This window comes from Phocoena phocoena, chromosome 3 (genome assembly GCF_963924675.1).
Source record: "Phocoena phocoena chromosome 3, mPhoPho1.1, whole genome shotgun sequence".
Lineage (NCBI taxonomy): Eukaryota > Metazoa > Chordata > Mammalia > Artiodactyla > Phocoenidae > Phocoena > Phocoena phocoena.
In genome coordinates this window covers 134,993,592-135,014,228 of record NC_089221.1, presented here as the reverse complement: position 1 = coordinate 135,014,228, position 20,637 = coordinate 134,993,592, and the positions used below count along the sequence as shown (strand labels likewise).

The 20,637-nt window shown below is 41.4% G+C and overlaps 1 protein-coding gene across 13 annotated transcripts in view; it reads left to right on the top strand.

Annotated features, from left to right (window-relative positions):
- Positions 1 to 20,637, top strand: part of EBF1 (EBF transcription factor 1) — a 395,077-nt gene that overhangs the window by 252,397 nt on the left and 122,043 nt on the right. For 7 of the 13 annotated variants that reach the window (XM_065874800.1, XM_065874807.1, XM_065874804.1 and 4 more), the window contains exon 8: positions 16,641 to 16,782. In XM_065874800.1, coding sequence (XP_065730872.1) covers positions 16,641 to 16,782 — 142 coding nt within the window. The remainder of the gene's footprint in view (positions 1 to 16,640; positions 16,783 to 20,637) is intronic. The other 6 variants (XM_065874803.1, XM_065874809.1, XM_065874805.1 and 3 more) reach the window with 1 other exon arrangement.

Sequence of the window (20,637 nt, the reverse complement as noted above, 5' to 3'; positions counted from 1 at the left end):
GGAGAAAGGAAAGGGATGATTCTGGGCACTGATTTTTGGATGTCAAGATCTCTTAGTCTCCAAGGTGATTATTTTTATTTTTATTATTATTATTTTTAACATCTTTATTGGAGTATAATTGCTTTACAATGGTGTGTTAGCTTCTGCTTTATAACAAAGTGAATCAGTTATACATATATGTATATCCCCATATCTCTTCCCTCTTGCATCTCCCTCCCTCCCACAAGATGATTATTTTTAATAGGTGAGACTCAGTAGTCTCATGAAACAACAAATTCAGGAGAAAGAAGACATTCTCTCCTGAGATTTTGAAGCAGTTCTGGAAATCATTTGGCCTTGCCAACTTTTGTCCTGACAGATAAATGGGGAGAATCCCTAGATTCCTAGTGTCCTGGAAAATGTTTCTCCTGGGGAGCTTCTGACCAAAGTGGGTAGACTTGGGTGCTTTCATTCCCACCCAGGACATTTTGTGTTGAGTTGGAGTCAGCTTTGCTGGTTAAACATGTGATGCTGTTAAGTACGTGTTGCTAAGTGTCTTGGAACATGAGGTTGGGTTTCAGTATAAACTGTGTTGTCACTTACCTTGGCCTTGAAATGGGCCATAGATCTCCTTTGACCAAACTTGGATTAAGAACAAGGCATATCCAAGCACGAACCAATTGATGTGTAATAAACGTGTCTAGTAGACATGTGTGATGCCTTATGAATACTGGGATCAAATTTGCTGTGCTTCTCAGGGCGGAAAAGTTAGAGATGGACTTTGGTGACGCCACAAATCTAAAAGAGTGTGTGTGTAAGATTTCTGGGGCCTTGTTTTTCCTCACAGGACCTGCCAGTGAAATGTCTGAAAGCTTCGAATTATAGGAATGTAGCTCTTGGATGAGATGAGAACCAGCTCAGTCTGTTATTTTTGAGAGTATCTAGAAAGCTTTATTTTTACAGACAAAATAGTTATTCTTGTTTAGCGTAAGGGCTATTGAGTCAAGGAGGCGTGAGTTAGATTTCTGCAAAAGCTCAATTTCCTCAACGGTAAAATGGAGTACAAATGATGATTCTGCTGATTTCACAAAAGACAGTATTTTGTAAGCATAACTAATTTGCACATGATCAAATATAAATGTAAGCTTTTGGAGAGAATATTTGCTGTAAACTAAAGCTGGGTCATTAGTTCAGTATCGGGTTTCTCAGCCTGGGCACAAATGACATTTTAGACTGAATAATCCTTTGTTTGGAGGTGGGGGTGGATTCGTCCTGTTTATCATAGGATGTTTAGTAGATGTCACTGGCCTCTACCCACTAGATACCAGTAGAGAGACCATCCCCCCACCACAGTCATGACAGACCACAATGTCTCCAGACATTGACAAATGTCCCCTTGTGGGGGTGGGAGTGCAGAATTGCCCCTACTTGGGAATCATTGGTTTAGTCCTATACCTGATGACCTCTGACTCTCCCTGGAAATATCCAGCAACTTAAACTCAATGAGCCCTAAACTCCATTGTCAGCCTCGTTTTTTGTGTGTGTGAGCCTCCACCCCAAGCTGGCTTCTCTTCCTGTGTTCCCTGCCTGGGTTCATTCCTAACTGCCTTAAGTGCTGGGGAGATGACTGTTTACATTTGTGTCTGCATTCAGGGTGTTCCATAGACATATGTATAACTATATGTGTCCATGTGTGTACCTTGACGTATGACTATGGACATTGTCCGTAATGGTGATGATGAAGCTAACATTTATTGGGTACTCACTAGGTGAGAGGTACTGTGCTAAGTGTTTTACATGAGTTATCATATTTATCTTCGCAATATATGCAAATAGGGTTTAGGAATGTGCAAATAGGGATTATTCCCAGTTTACAGATGAGGAAACTGAAGTCTAGAGAAGTTCAGCAATTTGCCCAAAGTCACCCATCTACTAAGTAGTGAGGCAGTGATTCAACCCAGTCAGTCTGACTCAGATGTTCTCTAGTGTCATGGGACAGTAAATAACTTGTCCAGAGCCTGTAGGCAGATACTTAGTGAGGCAGTAAAGAGGTTTCTCAACATCTGAGAATCCCGGGAAAGCTGAGAAGCATTTTCAGAAGGGGTATTTGCGCTGAATAGAACCTAAGGATACTGTCTGCATGAAGGACACCGGGATGCCAGCAAAGCTCACCAAGCAGTGCGTGGAGTTGTGTGGAAGGGGAAGAACTTGAGCCTGTTTCTGATCAGAGCCACAGTGTTGATCAGTGTTTATTCGTATGAACTTTAGAGAAGGAAGCTGTCGCTCAGAAAACTGCCTGCGCTTCACCTAATCGATGGAGGTTTTAGCCAGTTCTCTAGGGCAAGAAAGACCCCCTCACCAAGTGAAGCCTGAGTCCAGTGGCCCCTGGCAGCTCAGAGAGCTCTGTTCAGAAATCACACTGAAGTTCCCAACTGTTAGGACTAAACCAAGCGCGGGAGGATTATTAGTCTTCCCTGCAGCTTCCCTGGCTGACAGAGGTGTGTCCTAGAAACACTGGTGGAACTTTTCCTATGAATAGGCATTGATTTCCATCATTTTTCTCATAGTACGCTAATTGGGAAGCTGTTTTCAAATATATATATATATATATATATATATATTTTTTTTTTTTTTTTTTTTTTTTTTTTTTCGGGACACGGGCCTCTCACTGTTGTGGCCTCTCCCGTTGCGGAGCACAGGCTCCGGACGCGCAGGCTCAGCGGCCATGGCTCACAGGCCCAGCCACTCCACGGCACGTGGGATCTTCCCGGACCGGGGCACGAACCCGTGTCCCCTGCGTTGGCAGGCGGACTCTCAACCACTGCGCCACCAGGGAAGCCCTGGTTTCAAATATTTTGATGTCACTGTTGCCTCTGGGCAGGGGGTGGGGGGAGTGAGAGAGTGTCATTTGGGCACGAGAAAACTCCCTTCGACTCTTTACATCTCAATGTGACTTTTCCCCATCATACTGAAAACCAGAGGCCTGGAGACATCTGAGTGAGAAGGCACTCTTCTGCCAATTCAGTGGGCTCCCCCACCTGTCGTGGGAGCTGCTTTTTCTCTCACCCCGTTTTGTATGCTTACCAGGCCAGCCTGATCTTCATGCAGCCGTGCCAGAGCGTGTCTCCTCTGAACAGCAATCAGGGGCCTGTGTAGGTGACTGAGGAGGACATAAGAAAGGTTGTTGATCTCTTGACATGTAAAGACATTCTGTCAAGCAAACTCAGACTCACAGCGACTGAGCTTCTGGTGTGTAAACAGAGACTGCTTAATTACACAGGTCATGTCAATTAGTGTGACCTTAGCGTTTTCAAGAAATTAATCACTTTCTGTAGAGCTCGGCTGTGTTCATATTTTAAGGCAGTATGGAATAAACCTTGTAGAGAATCTGGTACAATCTTTTTTTTTTATAATGGATGTTTTCTTTTGAAATCCCCAGGCTGTGGTTAGGGTAACAAACTTGCTTAAATACAACAGTGGATACAGGCTTCATTCAGTTCTGGCGGGTGTGGGGACATGAGGAGGAAGAGAGTAGGAGGGAAAGCTGTGAATGAAGACAGCTCATGACAGGGAGAATTTCACTGTGACTAAATGAGCCCATTTCTTCATCTTGACACTAAAAACACGCTAATGTCAAAGGACTGTGTTAAAGCCATGTCACAGGTCTCGTTTTTAACTGACAGGAGCTAGACAATTCTGGGTTAAGATTTAAATCCTTATCAATAGCTTTCCTTGTTGGGGCTGGCAGAGTCGGGTGTTGAGGGGAGGAACAAGAATTGGGTACAAGCTGTCATCACAGTAGATACCATAATACCTGGAGACTGGGAAGTAAATTTCCAGGTTCATCTTATCTCTTTAACAAAGTTTTCCATAGGATGTAAATCTCTATCTGTGTATAAATGTTAGCTCTGTAACTACATGTGAACATAAATGTAAGATATCTTTGTTCCTGCATGCATGCCTGCACTCAGTAGTATTTATTGACGTGGGAGGTGGTGAGTGTACCGTGATGAACAAAAAAGACTGAGTGTTTGCCCTCATGAAACTTATATTCTAGTCAGGGTCTATTAGTTAGGTTAATACTAGCTGCTGTAAGAAATAGACCAAAGAATATATAATGGCTCGTGTACAAGAGAAGGTTATTTCTTGCTAATGTAATGGTACAAGGCAGGTGTTCCTGGTTGGTGAGCCGATCTTATACATGAAGTAGTTTGAGGACCTGTGTCTCCACCATTCCCTAGAACCTCGTTATCTCCATCCATCCAGTTGAAGGGTAAAGAGTGCATGCAAGGGGCATGTGGACTTCTTAAACCCTGGTCTTCGAAGTGATCCTTGTCAAATCTGCCCACATTCCACTGGCTAGAAGTCTGTCACACAGCCATGTGTAACCACAGAGGGACCTGAGAGTGTCTAGTTGTACCACCCAAGAAGAAGAGAAAATGGATATATAAGGAACGATTACCATCAGCTGCTATGCTGTGTACAAATAATTACACATCATTAAAATTTTTAATTATTGCTATAAAGGAAGTGAAACAGGATATTATGAGAGAGAATACCAATGTGGGATCAGGGATGGGAAGCTACTTTAAAGCAGGTGACCAGGGAAAACTTCTGAGGAGGGAACTTTTAAGCTCCAAGATAAGAGATAAGAATAACTCATCCTAGGGCTTCCCTGGTGGCGCAGTGGTTGAGAGTCCGACTGCCGATGCAGGGGACACGGGTTCGTGCCCCGGTCTGGGAAGATCCCACATGCCGTGGAGCGCCTGGGCCCGTGAGCCATGGCCGCTGAGCCTGCGCGTCCGGAGCCTGTGCTCCGCAACGGGAGAGGCCACAACAGTGAGAGGCCCGCGTACGGCAAAAAAAAAAAAAAAAAAAAAAGAATAACTCATCCTGAGAAGAGCCAAAAGGATTTTTTGAGCAGAGAGAACAGCAAGGCCCCAATTCATGTTTATCTCACATTTATCTGAGGAGATGAACAATCTTCTTTCACTTACTAATCATTTGGAGCGAGAGGGTAGGAAATAGGAGAAACGACCAGGTTATTCTTCCCAAATTCCCACCAAAAATGTCTGGTCTTTCAAAAATGATGACATGGTAAATGACATTAAAAGGCAACTCTCTGCCCCCTGTTTTTGGGTGAATTCTATAAATTTTGGAGAATCCTCGTTACTTATTCAGAAGCCCACAGTGTATGATTAGAGGATTCTTAAAATATATGCCCAACCCCTGCAGTTTCGGTCTGCTTTTAAAGGCGCTTAAATAAAGAAGGAAGTATTCTTATCCCTTTTATTTCTCTCCCACTGTCCCCACCCCCCTGTCTTATATTATTTTGACAAACAGCACATCTTGCAATTAAATTCTTTACCAACAGAACGCTGGGGGCCCGAGCTGCCATCTCTCTCTTCCTACAGAATAATTTCAAGATGCACCATGCTGATTAATTATACTGAAAGCAGCTCTAATGATAGTTTCAGAATATAGGATTAATTCACATAACACGGTAAATACAAATGGTGGATTTTCAACCTGATATATTAAACCATTACGGCTTACTGGGCAAATATGTATTTTGGCATGAGCCTTATGCTGGGCCTTGGCAGAAAATATGTATCACTGAAAAGGAATCCTTATGCATGGGATTTGATGAGTGGTAGCTCTTCACTAGGGGGAAATAAATTCCTACATTAAGTACAGTTGCTATTGAAAAAAATGTAAAATACATTAAACGATAGATGTCAAAGTGTTTGGTTTGATCAGTGTTGCCAATGGATATTGGTTCTGAGGATGCCTGTACTTACTGAGACTTACCAACAGAAGGTATTCTTATATTCTTCCACTTTTTAGGTTGTAACTTATAGAGCTCTTAGTATGTGTGAGACCCTGTACTAAGTGTTTTACATATATAATTTTATTTATTTTTCTACCCTTTTCCCCTTGTTTACTTTCCTCCAAATGGGCACATTGGCTGCCTTTCTCTTCCATCATTTCTCTTCCCCAAATATACTAAACTCATTCCTGTCTCAGGATTTTTGCACTTGCTATTCCATCCCCCTGGAAATTATTCTGCCATATCATTGAGTGGCTGGCTACTTCTTATTACTCAGATTTCAGCTAACATGTCACCTCCTTAGAGAGGCCTTCCTAATCATCCACTCAAAAGTAGCTCCCACCTAGGCGTCACCCCCCTCTCCTCATTTTATCTTCTTCTTGGAACTTGTCACATTCCAAAATTTTCTTTCATTGCCTATTTATTTATTGTCTGAAAACCCTTTTTTATTCCCAATGGGAACTAAGCTCTTGATGGGCGAATACTTTGTCTTGTTCATTGCTGCTTCTCCAGTACATAGAATAATGCCTGGCACTTATTCCTATGATTAAATGACTTATCTAAGGTTACAGACTGGTAAATGATGGAGTCGGGGTTCAAACTCAGCACTGTCTGACCCTGGAAACTGAGCTGATGACTAATATGCTACTTTCTTTCTCCCAGTTTCCATACCTGTGTGCCACGGTCCCATCGGCAGAGAGCACGCATGGCAGTTCTGTTACGTTTGGGCTTACTGCTACTTAAAATGGCCAGTGGGAACACATAAATGGAGAGCACCAGTTAAATGCCAATGACACCATCAAGAGTCATCAAAAGTATCCTGATCCAGAGAGAGAGAAACTAGGTTCAGACCAATGATGAGCTTTTTATGTCTACAGTGTGTCACAGTTCAGGAGACAGAAGCTGAGTCTAGTTTCCAATAGTCCAAATTAGTCTAGGACAAGAATCTGAGGATTTAGAAGTGTCTGTTCTTGTCTTACTGTTAAAAGAAGAGCGATTTTTGCCTTGAGCCTTAAAGGGCGGATTTAATTCAGCTACTCGCTCCCTCACTCCTGCAGTTCCACTCCGTTACATTCTGTAGGTTTATGCGTCCTCCATAATTTTTAATGAGTTATTTGGGCTCTTTCAACCAGATAGAAACTAGCAGTCAGGCTGGTTTCAGAGAATATCTCGTTTCATATCAGTCAAGGATATTTTAAAGGACAGAGTTAATGAAGACCCAACTGCAGCAGACCATTTTTATGTAAATAATACCTGAAGTGTGGTCAGCCAGATAGACACAGCGAAGTGTACTGGAAGAGACCAGAAGCAGGGGAGGGGGGTGCCTAAGCCAGGAGCTTGTCTTGAGAGGCCAGAAGCTGTTGGCGAGAGAAGTGGACCTGGAGTCTGAAGTTTCCCTTCGGGTTTGCCTCTGCTCTTAATTTATCCTATGGCCTTGAGGGTGTTTTTAATCTCTTGGACCTCAGTTTTCCAAGCTGTAAAAGGAGGCATTGGACAAATTTGCAGTATCATAACTACTAAGGACTCCTTTTGTGATTTTCTTCTACAGACGTCTTGTGGTGACATATTTTTCAACGTAATTTCATTTATTGAGTAAGAATCACACTCTATTTTAAAATTAGTCAAAGCGATGTGAAACTGCCAATTTAGAGCTTCTCATGTGCATGAGATAACCGTGTTTCCACATAGAACTGTTATGATCCCATATCGATAAAGGAAGGTAACTGAATATTTTGGTATGCATCCTTACTATGGATGAATTTAGGATGCCCTCTCTGAAATGTTGTCCCCAGTACAACATTTGAAAACTTGTAGTTGGAAGCCACTAGATTGGCTGACCTCTTGGGTCCCTTGTGGCTTGTTGGAGGAGACTATAAAGAGTAGTTCAGTAGACAGGTTGGATGTAGAATGTGGGCTGTGTGAAGTAGAGGGTAGAATTTTGGTCAGTAGACTTTATTTTGTAGAGCAGTTTTAGGTTTACAGAAAAATGAGGGGAAAGTACAGAGAGATCACAAATACTCCCTTAATACCCCCTCCCCAGTTTCCCTTATTATTAACACCTTGCATTAGTGTGATACATGTGTTACAATTGATGTGTCAATATTGATATACAATATTGTTAATTATTAATTAACATCCATAGTTTACACTAGGACTCACTATGATGTACATTCTTTGGGTTTATACAAACTCATGATGTTATGTATCTACCATTACAGCATCATATAGTATGGTTTCATTCCCTACCCACCCCCCAAATCCTCTGTGCTCTACCTATTCATCTCTCCCTCCCTCTTCGCAAACTCCAGGCAACCACTGATCTTTTTACTATCTCCATAGTTTTCCCTTTTCCAAAATGTCATATCGTTGGAATCATACAGTATATAGTCTTTACAGGTTGGCTATTTTCATTTAGCAATTTGCATTTAAGGTTCCTTCATGTCTTTTTGTTCCTTGATAGCTCATTCCTTTTTTTTTAATTTTATTATTTTTTATACATTTTTATTGGAGTATAATTGATTTACAATGTTGTGTTAGTTCCTGCTGTACAACAAAGTGAATCAGCTATATGTATACACATATCCCCATATCCCTTCCCTCTTTTTTTTTTTAAAATTATTTATTATTTATTTATTTATTTATTTATGGCTCTTCGTTTCTGTGCAAGGGCTTTCTCTAGTTGTGGCAAGTGGGGGCCCCTCCTCATCGTGGTGCGCAGGCCTCTCACTATCACAGCCTCTCTTGTTGCGGGGCACAGGCTCCAGATGTGCAGGCTCAGTAATTGTGGCTCACGGGGCTAGTTGCTCCGTGGCATGTGGGATCTTCCCAGACCAGACCAGGGCTCGAACCTGTGTCCCCTGCATTGGCAGGCAGACTCCCAATGACTGTGCCACCAGGGAAGCCCCTCCCTTCCCTCTTGAGCCTCCCTCCCACCCTCCCTATCCCACCCCTCTATGTCTCACAAAATACCAAGCTAATCTCCCTGTGCTGTGTGGCTGCTTCCCACTAGCTATCTATTTTACATATGGTAGTGTGTTTATGTCAGTGCTACACTCTTATTTTGTCCCAGCCTCCCATTCCTGCCCCGTGTCCTCAAGTCCATTCTCTACATCTGCATCTTTATTCCTGCCCTGCCACTGGGTCCATAAGTACCATTTGTCTAGATTCCACATGTATGCATTAATATATGGTATTTATTTTCCTCTTTCTGACCTACTTCACTCTGTATGACAGACTCTAGGTCCATCCACCTCACTACAAATAACTCAGTTTTGTTCCTTTTTACGACTGAGTAATATTCCATTATATATATATGTGCCATATCTTCTTTATCCATTCATCTGTCCAGGGACATTTAGGTTGCTTCCACGTCCTGGCTACTGTAAATAGTGCTGCGATGAACACTGTGGTACATGTATCTTTTTGAGTTATGGTCTATGCCCAGTAGTGGATTTGCTGGGTCATATGGTAGTTCTATTTTCAGTTTTTTAAGGAATCTGAATACTGTTCTCCATAGTGGCTGTATCAATTTACATTCCCACCAACAGTGCAGGAGGGTTCCCTTTTCTCCACACTGTCTCCAGCATTCATTATTTCTAGATTTTTTGATGATGGCCGTTCTGACTGGTGTGAGGTGATGCTTCATTGTAGTTTTGATTTGCATTTCTCTAATGATTAGTAATGTTGAGCATCTTTTCATGTGTTTGTCGGCAATCTGTATGTCTTCTATGGAGAAGTGTCTCTTCAGGTCTTCTGCCCATTTTGGGATTGGGTTGTTTGTTTTTTTGATATTGAGCTGCATGAGCTGCTTGTATATTTTGGAGATTAATCCTTTGTCAGTTGCTTATTTGCAAATATTTTCTCCCATTCCATAAGTTGACTTTTTGTCTTGTTTATGGTTTCCTTGCTGTGCAAAAGCTTTTAAGTTCCATTAGGTCCCATTTGTTTATTTTTGTTTTTATTTCCATTTCTCTAGGAGGTGGGTCAAAAAGGATCTTGCTGTGATTTATGTCATAGAGTGTTCTGCCTATGTTTTCCTCTAAGAGTTTTTTAGTGTTTGGCCTTACATTTAGGTCTTTAATCCATTTTGAGTTTATTTTTGTGTATGGTGTTAGGAAGTGTTCTAATTTCATTCTTTTACATGTAGCTGTCCAGTCTTCCCAGCACCACTTATTGAAGAGGCTGTCTTTTCTCCATTGTATATTCTTGCCTCCTTTGTCAAAGATAAGGTGACCATATGTGTGTGGGTTTATCTCTGAGCTTTCTATTCTGTTGCATTGATCTATATTTCTGTTTATGTGCCAGTACCATACTGTCTTGGCTACTGTAGCTTTGTAGTATAGTCTGAAGTCAGGGAGCCTGATTCCTCCAGATCCATTTTTCTTTCTCAAAGTTGCTTTGGCTATTCGGGGTCTTTTGTGTTTCCATACAAATTGTAGAATTTTTTGCTCTAGTTCTGTGCAAAATGCCATTGGTAATTTGATAGGGATTGCATTGAGTCTGTAGATTGCTTTGGGTAGTATAAGCTCATTTCTTTTTTTTTGCTGCATCATCCTCTATTCTATGGATTACCAGTTTGTTTATCCGTTTACCTATTGAAGGACACTCTGGTTGCTGATGCCTTTTATTTAGTCAAATTTTTTTTATGGATATAATCATAGATTCACATGCAGTTGTTCAAAATTATACAGAGGGATCCTGTGTATCCTTTACTCAGTCTACCCTTATAGTAATATTTTACAAAACTATTGAGCAATATTACATTGTACTGTACAGTATTCATACAGGATATAAACATTGATACAGTCCATCCATGTTATTCATATGTCACTAGTTTTACTTGTACTCATCTGTGTATGTATGCTTTTAGTGCTATAAAATTTTATCATGTGTAGGTCTGTGTATCTATCACCACAGTCAAGATATTGGATATTTCTGTCCGCACAAGGATCCCTCCTGTTGTCCTTCTATAGTAGCCCCATCCACCTTCCCTCTGTCCCTAATCCCTGGCAACCACTACTTTGTTCATTTCTAAACTTTTGCTATTTCAAGAGTAAATAAATAGAATCATGCAGTGTACTAGTTTGCTATGATTGCTGTGACAAAATACCACAGACCAGGTGGCTTAAAAACAGGAATGTATTTTCTCAAAGTTCTAGAGGCTGGAAGTCCCAGCTCAAGGTGTCAGCAGGTTAGGTTTCCTCTGAGGCCTTTCCTTGGCTTGCAGATGGCCACCTTCTCCTCACATGGTCTTTCCTCTTTGCATGAACACCTTGTGTGCCCAAATTTCCTCTTCTTATAAGGACACCAATCAGATTAGATTAAGTCCCACCCGAACAGCCTCATTTTAACTTAATTACCCCTTCAAAGGCCCTATCTCCAAATACAGTCACATTCTGAGGTTCTGGGATTAGGACTTCAACATATGACTTTTGTGGGAGACAAAATTCAGCCCATAATATGCAGTGTGTAGCCTTTTGTTATTGGCTTTTTCACTTGACATAATTCTCAGGAGATTCATCCAGATGTATCAATAGCTTGTTCCTTTTTATTGTCGAGTATTATTCCATGGAATGTTGCTTAATGCCTTTTTATTTCATGTACTTCTGGCCAATGCATTTCATGCCTCATTATTAAGGGCTCTGAATTAATGCAAACAGAGAATAAGCTAAACCCCGAGGTAAGGAAGCCATGTAATAGACCAACTTTAGCACTAATTTCCTTACACTGAATTATCATATATTAGCATTGAAAACCAAGATTTATAATTTTAAAATCATTATTCAAAATTAAGTTGCTAAAGTGGTTATATTTTAGAGAGAGGTACTGCCTACCAAAATATTCTAAATTTAAACAGTGAAAATATTTTTATGATTTAATTTTCCCCCGGCACTGTATTTGTTCTAGAAATATTTAAAGACACAGATTTCAACTCTTTTTGTTGCTTCTGTCCTAACCCCTTCTTCCACATGAGCTGCTACTTTTGTTAATGTGATCTGCCACTCATGACTGAATGTAGCTGCTTGTGTCTTTCTGAAAATCTGCTCATGAGACAGAGATCATGCTTCATGAATCTGAGATAATATAGTTGGGACATACAAAGTCTCCGGCTTGATAGGAAGGGAAGAGGGACAACCTAAGGAATGATAACAAAGAAATAATTACCAATAAGAAAACTCTCAGAGAACCCCTCATTCAAGTGAAGTATTGGGGAAACTAGACTGCATTGATATGATGCAGAAAATTTATGGACTGTTCTCAAAGCTGTAAGGTTTTATTTCATTTCAAGCCTAGAATGTAAAAGGCCAATAGGAAGATGGTTTATAGAGAGCAAAATTACATAAACCATTGAAACTTGCAATTCACAAGAGGTCTAAATTATATAATTATATATCATGAGCACGAAGGTCTTTAAATTTGTAAGATTTCAGTGTTAAACTGATAGAGCAGTGAATGTAGAAGAAATAATTTCTGCAGCCTTGTATTTAAAATAACAGTTTATACGCTCTTGAACTTTTTGACGAGATCACCAACAAAGCAACAACTATGCTACCACTGCTAACATTTGCTCTATAAGAACTGTATACCATGCTAACCACTTTAAATAATATAAGCCTCACAGTAACCTTATGAGTTAGGTACTATTATCATTTCCATTTGAGAGGCAGGGACACTGGGGCTTAGAGAGGTTAAGTTAAGCTGGCCAAAGACAACATCAGCTAGGAAAGATTGAGAGTCAAAAGTCATAAATTTTGTGTTGAATTTTTCTAATTCTAAATAGATGGGGGTAGATAGTAAAAGTAATAACCTTCAGGGAATTTAGATCCAGCATATAACAGAGAAAATTTCTGAACCACTGATATGAGCCAAGAAGTCAGAAACTTCATTGTAAAATCCCCAAAGTCTGTGGGTACCTGTGGACTTCCCTTCGCCCTTTTTATCCCCTCACCTGGAGAGTTGGTTGCAAACAGAAGATACCAGGGAACACACTGGGTATTCATCAGCACATCTCTGGATTGCTATGCTAAAAAGCCATGCCCCTTCCCCAAATAGAAATTTACTTCCAAAAAATACAGGGATAAAAATATATATGTATACGACCCTAAACATGTCCATCTGGCTTAATACTTATTTCAGGAGGAATAAATTGGGCATCCTCATGAATAAGTTGGAACAATTTATTTCAAAACCATTCTGTAGGGCTTCCCTGTGACGCAGTGGTTGAGAGTCCGCCTGCCGATGCAGGGGACACGGGTTTGTGTCCCAGTCCGGGAGGATCCCACATGCCGCGGAGCGGCTGGGCCTGTGAGCCATGGCCGTTGAGCCTGCGCATCCAGAGCCTGTGCTCCGCAACGGGAGAAGCCACAACAGTGAGAGGCCTGCGTACCGCAAAAAAAAAAAAAAACAACAAAAAACCATTCTATAGCAGCACTGTCCAGTAGAATATTCTGCAATGTTCTATAACTGCCCTATTATAGTGGCGTCCAGCCACATGCAGCTACTGACCACTTGAAATGTGGCTGTGGAAACTTGGGAACAATGGAATTTTAAATTTTACTTAATTTAAAATTAAACAGCCACAGGTGTGATTACTGTATTAGTGCAGTTCTAGAGAGTAAAGTTTTAATTATAACAGATATCATAAAATTCTAAATATACCTGTTCCTCATCTTACCCTGGGTCAGGGGAGTGAGGAGGGAGGTTGAAAGGGAAGGGGTGGTTGAGTCCAAGTGTAAAATCATTTTCCATGTTTATCTGTCTCAAATTCAAGCTGGGTTTTGTTGACACAATTTGGGAAGGTGGAAGATTTGGCAGGTCCATCTGTCCCTTTGCCTGCATGAATGTGTCAGCACCTCATTAATCTTGTGTTTAAACTGTACAGGCCCTTTTCCTTCTTACTATAGGCTTATTTTTAAAGGACTTTTCAGTGCTCCCTTTGCATCTCACCATTAGATTTTTTTTTTATTTACAAGTTGCTCTGTGGATTAATTGCAGCATTTATTTTATTTAACTATATCCTGATCATTTCCAAATTGGAATGAGAGAAATTTTTTCAGGGTAGGGAAGTTAAAATGTGTTGTGTTACGAGTTTTTGAGAAACATAATAGGTGTTTATTTTCTAGAAATTAAAGGCATGAGGGTTCTCTGTATCATCTTTCTCCAATTGTAACTGGTCTTTCAATGAAATGATCTTACTGCACATGTGGTCTTGGTGATCCTTCTCTTACCAAGAAAATAAAAACATATAGGGTGTAGTTTTCTTTTTTTTTTCTTAACCGTCTCGATAGTTTTGTTCAATGTAGGAATTAGATGACAGGGTCTTTAAATGATACTGAATATTTTAAGCCTGTAGCACTCAGTCTTACAGGTGCACAGTGGATTGTCATTGCCTTTTTTTTTCTTAAGACAGACATCTAGAATAACCACTTTCTGTATTTCCTGACACTGCGAACAGATACCGTTTGTCATTCCTTTTATAGTTTCTTCAGCTAACGACTCCAGTGACCACTCAATTGTGGTCTTGCAGTAAATCAAAATTTCTCTGAAAGACCCAGCTCTGTTACATAATTGTAAATGCCCCACGAAGTCATCTTCTTAACTAAAAAGAAAAGTGAGTTTCCGTTGCTTTAAATAGTATGGACTCTGCCACCGCTCATAGTACTTTTTGAAAATAAAAGAATAGAGAACTTTCTTCTCCTCTCCCTCCTCCTCCTTTTCTTCCTTCTTCTTTTAAATTAACCTACAATTGATGAGACATACACAGAAACTTCAGGCTGTCACATCTGGTTGATCAATCATGAAGAAAGAGAAAAACCACTTTGCAAACTGCTGCTTCAAACTTACTGCATCCTTCCATGAATGACTTGCTCTGGCTGGAATTTTGGGTTTCACAATGACTAAAGAGAATACCCTGAGTCCCTGAATGGACTCTCTTAATTGTTTACTTTGCATTTTAACAAAATAGAGATAAAAAATAAAATCAGGCGAGGCTCCAAGTCCTGGTTGTGGGGGCGCGGTCAAGGTGAAGACCCTGAGGGAGGGTGGAGGGGGTCCCACAGAAGCCCTCCCCAGCAGTCATCCCTGGGAGACCCCACGGCAGGATGGCCACAGTGTTGCTTCATGGGTCTGAGAAATACTAGAGCCTTGATAAAAGGAGCAGGGCCTTGGGTCCGCAGAGGGGAGGGCCCGAAGGAAAACAACAACAACAAAAAATTTGGTTGCCATCTTGAAGGCAAGGGGGAAGGAAATCCGCCATATTTTGCCAGGATGCCTTTAGGTCAAAGAGGGGACAGTGGAACTTTTAAGTATGGCAACCATTGGTGGATTGGGGGCAGGGTGCTTTGCCAGGCAGGGCTTACGGTTCCCAGGCCTAGCATTTTCCCCTCTGCCCAACTCAGGTGATGAAATCGTAGCATTGCACAAGGCTCTAGAAGTCAGGGTCCCCTTTCCCCAACTTGGAGAAAAGTCTTCCTCAGAAACTGGGGCCTCAGTATGTGCCAATCCTCGTAAAACGTTTCACCTCTTCGGGGGCTTAGGCGTCTCAAAACCAAGAGCAATTAAAGCACGAGTCTTTCCAAGCAACCGGGGAATTGAGCAAAAATAAATCAGAAAACCTCAGCCTTGGCTCTGGAGGTTCGCCTCATTATGAGAGCAGATCTATTAGCCCTCTTGCCATTGTCTTTCATTTCTCAAGTGAGGTGATTCTAATTAAATTAATCTGCATGTCAATCTATCGGTGATCAATCAAAGAGCCTGAGGTCCCCCCTGTGCTGCAGGGTGCTTGCGGCTGACAGGGGCTGATAATGGAGGAAGAAATAAACTGTGGAGCAAAGTTAATTAGTCAACATAATAGGTGGATTTAACGGGAGCCGGCTGATTGCTGTTTCCCATGTCAGAGCATGAGGTGGGTGCTGAAGCTGCAATTACAGACAATTATTATATTTGGTTGTAAGAGGTCGCATGAATAAACATATCTCTGTGGGGTTGGGTTTTAATCCTCTTACCCATTTAATATAAGGAGAACTGTAGGTCATTTTGTCTCAGTGTTTTAGTCAAAGTTCTCTGAGAAAACACCTTTGCCTCTGTCCTTTCCGGCAAACTCCGTTCAGTCTGTTTATGAGACCGCCACAGTAGCTGAATGTACCTTGGGCCAGGGCTATCTTTTTTTCTTTTTTTCTTTTTTTTTGGCTTTGAAACACAGCTCTAAGTCCCTTGATTAGTGTGGATTTTGGGGTGGTGGTGGTGGTGGTGATGGTGGTGAGGGGGGCTTTGGTCTGATGTCTGATTAACTAAACTAATGTAGTAAGAAAAAAAGTACAAGAAACCCCAAAAAGACACCCAGGAGAGAAAGCTTCATCCCAGCTCTCACTGAAACCTCTCTTTTTCATTTCTCTATCCCCTTAACCCTGACGCAGTGCTGGGGGGAAGAAATATTTTAAAGATTCAAAAGATTTTTATTTGCATGATCAACTGTGATATCTGCTTCAGTGTCTAAACTGTAGGGCAATTTAGGTGAAACACAACCACCCTTGTGTAAAAAAAAATATGCTAATAAAGATCTTCCTGTTAAAATTATGGTTAACAGTGTACCTTCTGCTGTATAACTATAAACTGTGCAATTTTACTTAAAACTGCATCAAAAGCGTTCCATGCCAAAGACCCACTCATCAATAGCTCCTCTTGTTAGACTTGTACAGCATAAGCACCAGTTATTATGTGAAATAGCTATGCAATTTTCTTCAGCTCCCAGCTGTTATTTATTTAACTTGAGTTTATTACCCTCCATGCTTTTATATTAAAATGTTCCTTCGTTTCTCTCTTCTGTCTCCAGGTCGTGGTGTCTACGACAGTCAATGTGGATGGCCATGTCCTGGCAGTCTCTGATAATATGTTTGTCCATAATAACTCCAAGCATGGGCGGAGGGCTCGGAGGCTTGACCCCTCGGAAGGTACGCCCTCTTATCTGGAACATGGTAGGCGAATCATTTTCATTGGTTGGCATTGCTACTTTAACTGTGCATTTATTTGGTTTCTTTCTTACAACTCCACCACATGTTCTGCCCCTTTTCAAATTTCAAATGTCCTGTTGAACAATATTGATGCTGAGTATTTAAAGACAGGAGGATGTCTTTGAGGGCCAGCCTTTCTTGTTGCATAGCTCCCTACCCTGGAAATGGCTGACACATCCTTCCTTCAGGTTGAAAGACAGAGGGAGACTGGACCCCTGCTTTATTTTAAGCTCCCACTTGATTAAAAAATAATGAAAGGCCAAAACAGGGTAACAAAAACCATGATATATTTTAAGTTTATGGTTGACCTGGTTGTATAATGAACTTCACTGTCTTTACAGTCCTGCTGGTGTAAGCTCTGTGACTACATACTTAACTTCATTTGGAGATAAGGTCCGAAGTCTAGGTTGGAGGTGTTTTCTGAATATAAAGTCCAAACTAAATGTCCCTCCCATGCCCTGTGCACACCCCTACCCTCATTACCACATGATACAGTCTGCTTTATGTAGGTAGAATTTGGTGGGGAGAAATCACATTTGTCTTGATTTTATGGCTAATGAGCTGAACCCTTGAGTGGACTGGAGGAAATCAGGCAAAAATTTGAACCAAGGAAAGTAAATGCCACTCAAAGGAACTATAGGCTGGATTTAGCATATGTCCAAATGTTTCTGTGCTGCATGTATATATAATGTATCCCTCTGTTCATCCATCCATCCATCTACCCACCCAGGACAGTGACTGAGACTCTACTGGATATCAATCAACATGGTAGATTTTCTCCAGTCTCCTCAAATTAAACTCTTAACTCATTTCCCCACTTCACTTTCCAGTTTGCTAGGTCATCCAGATTCTTTTAAAAACACTATCACACAAACTACCACCCGATTGTCTGATTTTTTGATGGGCCATGAGCTGTCTGTGATATAGTTCATAAGGTAGAAAACTCCTCTCCCTGTCAGCGTCCCAATTTAATAAACACACCAGTGTCATCATTTTGCCTGATTTTCCCCCCTGCAATTAAGGAATACACAAAACTGTACTTTTTTATTAATTAGCCAGGTGTAACACTCTTAGAAGGGATTCTTTACCAATCCAGTGTTACAGTCTTCTTAAAATAAACCATCGTATTCCAAAAGCTACTTCTTTATGGTTTCATTAGTGCTGAGATGTATGGATATTACTTTTTGCAGGAGGCCATTTGGAACACCTGCTCGTGATTACATTCCTAGTTCCCTTTCTGTACTTAAAATTATTCTAATCCTCACTTTACAGTAATGTTGCCTTTTAATACCCTTGGAGTCACTTCAGGCATTGTATGATTAGAGGTATTTAGGTGAAAGGAAGAAGGAAAAAATAGGTAAATACTCAGTCGGTACAATTTGGACAGCACTAGCTTAAAAGCTAAAGTCTTGTTTTCGACTATGACTGGTTAGTTACTGTCGTGTCTGGGAACAGACTTGACTGTCATTTTGGTATCTAACAGTCATGGATTCACAGTTTCAAAATGTGCTCCAAGTGCAGACCACATCCAGCTCCCATGCCTGCCCTTGGGAAGGTCGTTGGAGAGCACACGATGCCTTGTAAATCATCCCTCCACCAAAAAAAAAAAAAAATCCCAACACAAACCAGTAAAAAACAACCAGCTAGCCAGGACGCCTCTAGGGCTTGGCGGTCAGGAACATTATTTGACATTATTTGACATTATTTGACATTTGATGTGGAGGAAAAAGAGCCTTGAAATAGGAGCCGGGAAACCAAATTCAGGTCTGAGCTTCATTTCTGGCCTTTGTGTGACCTTGGACAAGTCGACTTACCTTTTGGGGTCCTTAGTTTCCTTCTTGGCAAAATGAAAGGGATGATCTGTAGGGGGTAAAAAAAAAAAAAAAAGAAATGTGTGCCTTGGGTGGGGGCAGGTCACGTGCACGGGGGAAGTGGGCTGGGTGGAGACTGCGGAAGAAGGACAAGTTCATGCTCTGCCGACCCCAGCCCCAGGCAGTTGTCACCCAGGGCAGGGAGAGCCGGGTGGGGTCAGATGCTCCAGTTTGACCAGAAGTAAAACTCTCCTATTTTTTAATTGCTGGTAACTAATTACAAATGTTTTAGCCCCTGAAGGGAGGAACAGGGGGGAAAGTCACTTAGGTAGAAGACAGCCACAGGCTCACATTTGGAGATCTCTGCATCAGAACGTCGCTAAGCTGCCTCCCAGCTCAAATATTCTCCCTTCTAGGTGAACATATTAATATTTCAGCTGGGCTAGCATTTCATTCTAAGTTGTTTTTTTTGTTGTTGTTGTTTTAATTGGGGTAATGATTAGAATACAGTTTGTCCTAGGTGTACACAGTCTGGTTCATTCGTACATCATATATATCTATTCACGTACAGATCCTTTTCCCGTGTAAAAGATTACAGAGTGTTCCGTAGACCTCCCTTGCTATGTTCTCGGGCTTTTTGATATATGAACTTAATCTGTATTTGTATAGGTATGGTAAACCTAATCTTAATTTATCCATTGCCACCACCTTTCCTTTTAGATTCGCATAATTTGTAAAAAAAAAAAAAAAAACCCAAAAAACAAAAAACAACAACAAACTATTCTAAGTTTTAAAGACAACATTTTATTCCTCTGCTGCAGGTGACCAGTCCACAAATGGCCATGTTCTCCTTAGTGTGTCACTCAAGAAAATGATGACATTTCACTGTTTATTTACGGTTAACCATCACTGGGGACTTGGGTGTGTCCTGTCTCTTTCAGCTAGGGGGCCTCCCTCTCACCAAAACCTGACTTCACTTCTATCCAGAAGAATAAAAAGGCAGACACTTTGAGGTTCTCAGTAATGACAATAATTGGAAATCTGCTTCTCTGCAGAATGAATCAACCAACCACACATAACCACCCACTCACTTAGACGCTTCATGCTGATACATAAATATCTACTCAGCAGAGAGTGACTGTGGGCTCTTCATTGCTGATGTGTGGGAGTGGACTTAGATGCTAGTTTGCATCAATTTGGGGGCATGGTAATGCTTCATCTTGCCATTGAAGAATGCCCTGTTTAAGACTCACAGAGCCATGGCCCTCCTTGGCCGCTCCCGCCTCCACCCCACCTCACACAGCTGCCCCACAGCGAGACTGTGCGCAGTATTTTCGCCTCCTAGGTGACCTGTAGGAGTCTTGTTTTCCCTCCTTCTGGGCTCCGTACCATCTCATTTACAGGTAGCCTGAATTATTTTGAGCCGTTCTGCACATCTTTGTTTGTCTTGCACTTGTCAGAAGGTTGGAGGAAAGTTCTCTTCCATGGCTCATCTTTCTGCATATAAGAGAAATAGTGACCACGCGTTACATTCACGCCTTCTTCCCTGTGTGACCCATGGACTCACAGACCTCTGTGCTCGAATAACTGTCCCTGTATTTCAAGTAGGAGAGTTGACAAAGGTGGATTTATTTCATAGACTCTGGTGTGGTCCAGAGAGGGTGAATCCTGGCACGCTGGATCTCGTGGTGACTGTCCTCCCTCCTATTTTTTTCTTCATTCATAAATACTGAGATTTCCTTTGGCTAGATATTTATGAGCAAGTGTAGGCCAGTGAGGTTTTTCTGTATAAGCAACAGCTTTGTAGAAGATGTACAGTTGTGGGGAGAAGCAGCCTCAGAAGCTAACTGCTCTCAGGATTGTGATTTTTGGAAAAGCATAGGCTTGGGATCAGAGCAGCTGAGCTGACCCCATGGGCGGTAAATGCACAGCTCTGGCCTGTGTGCCCCTCCCACGCCTTCCGCATCACTTGGGCAGACTCCAGGGCCTGTGTGCTGGGGATCTTCAG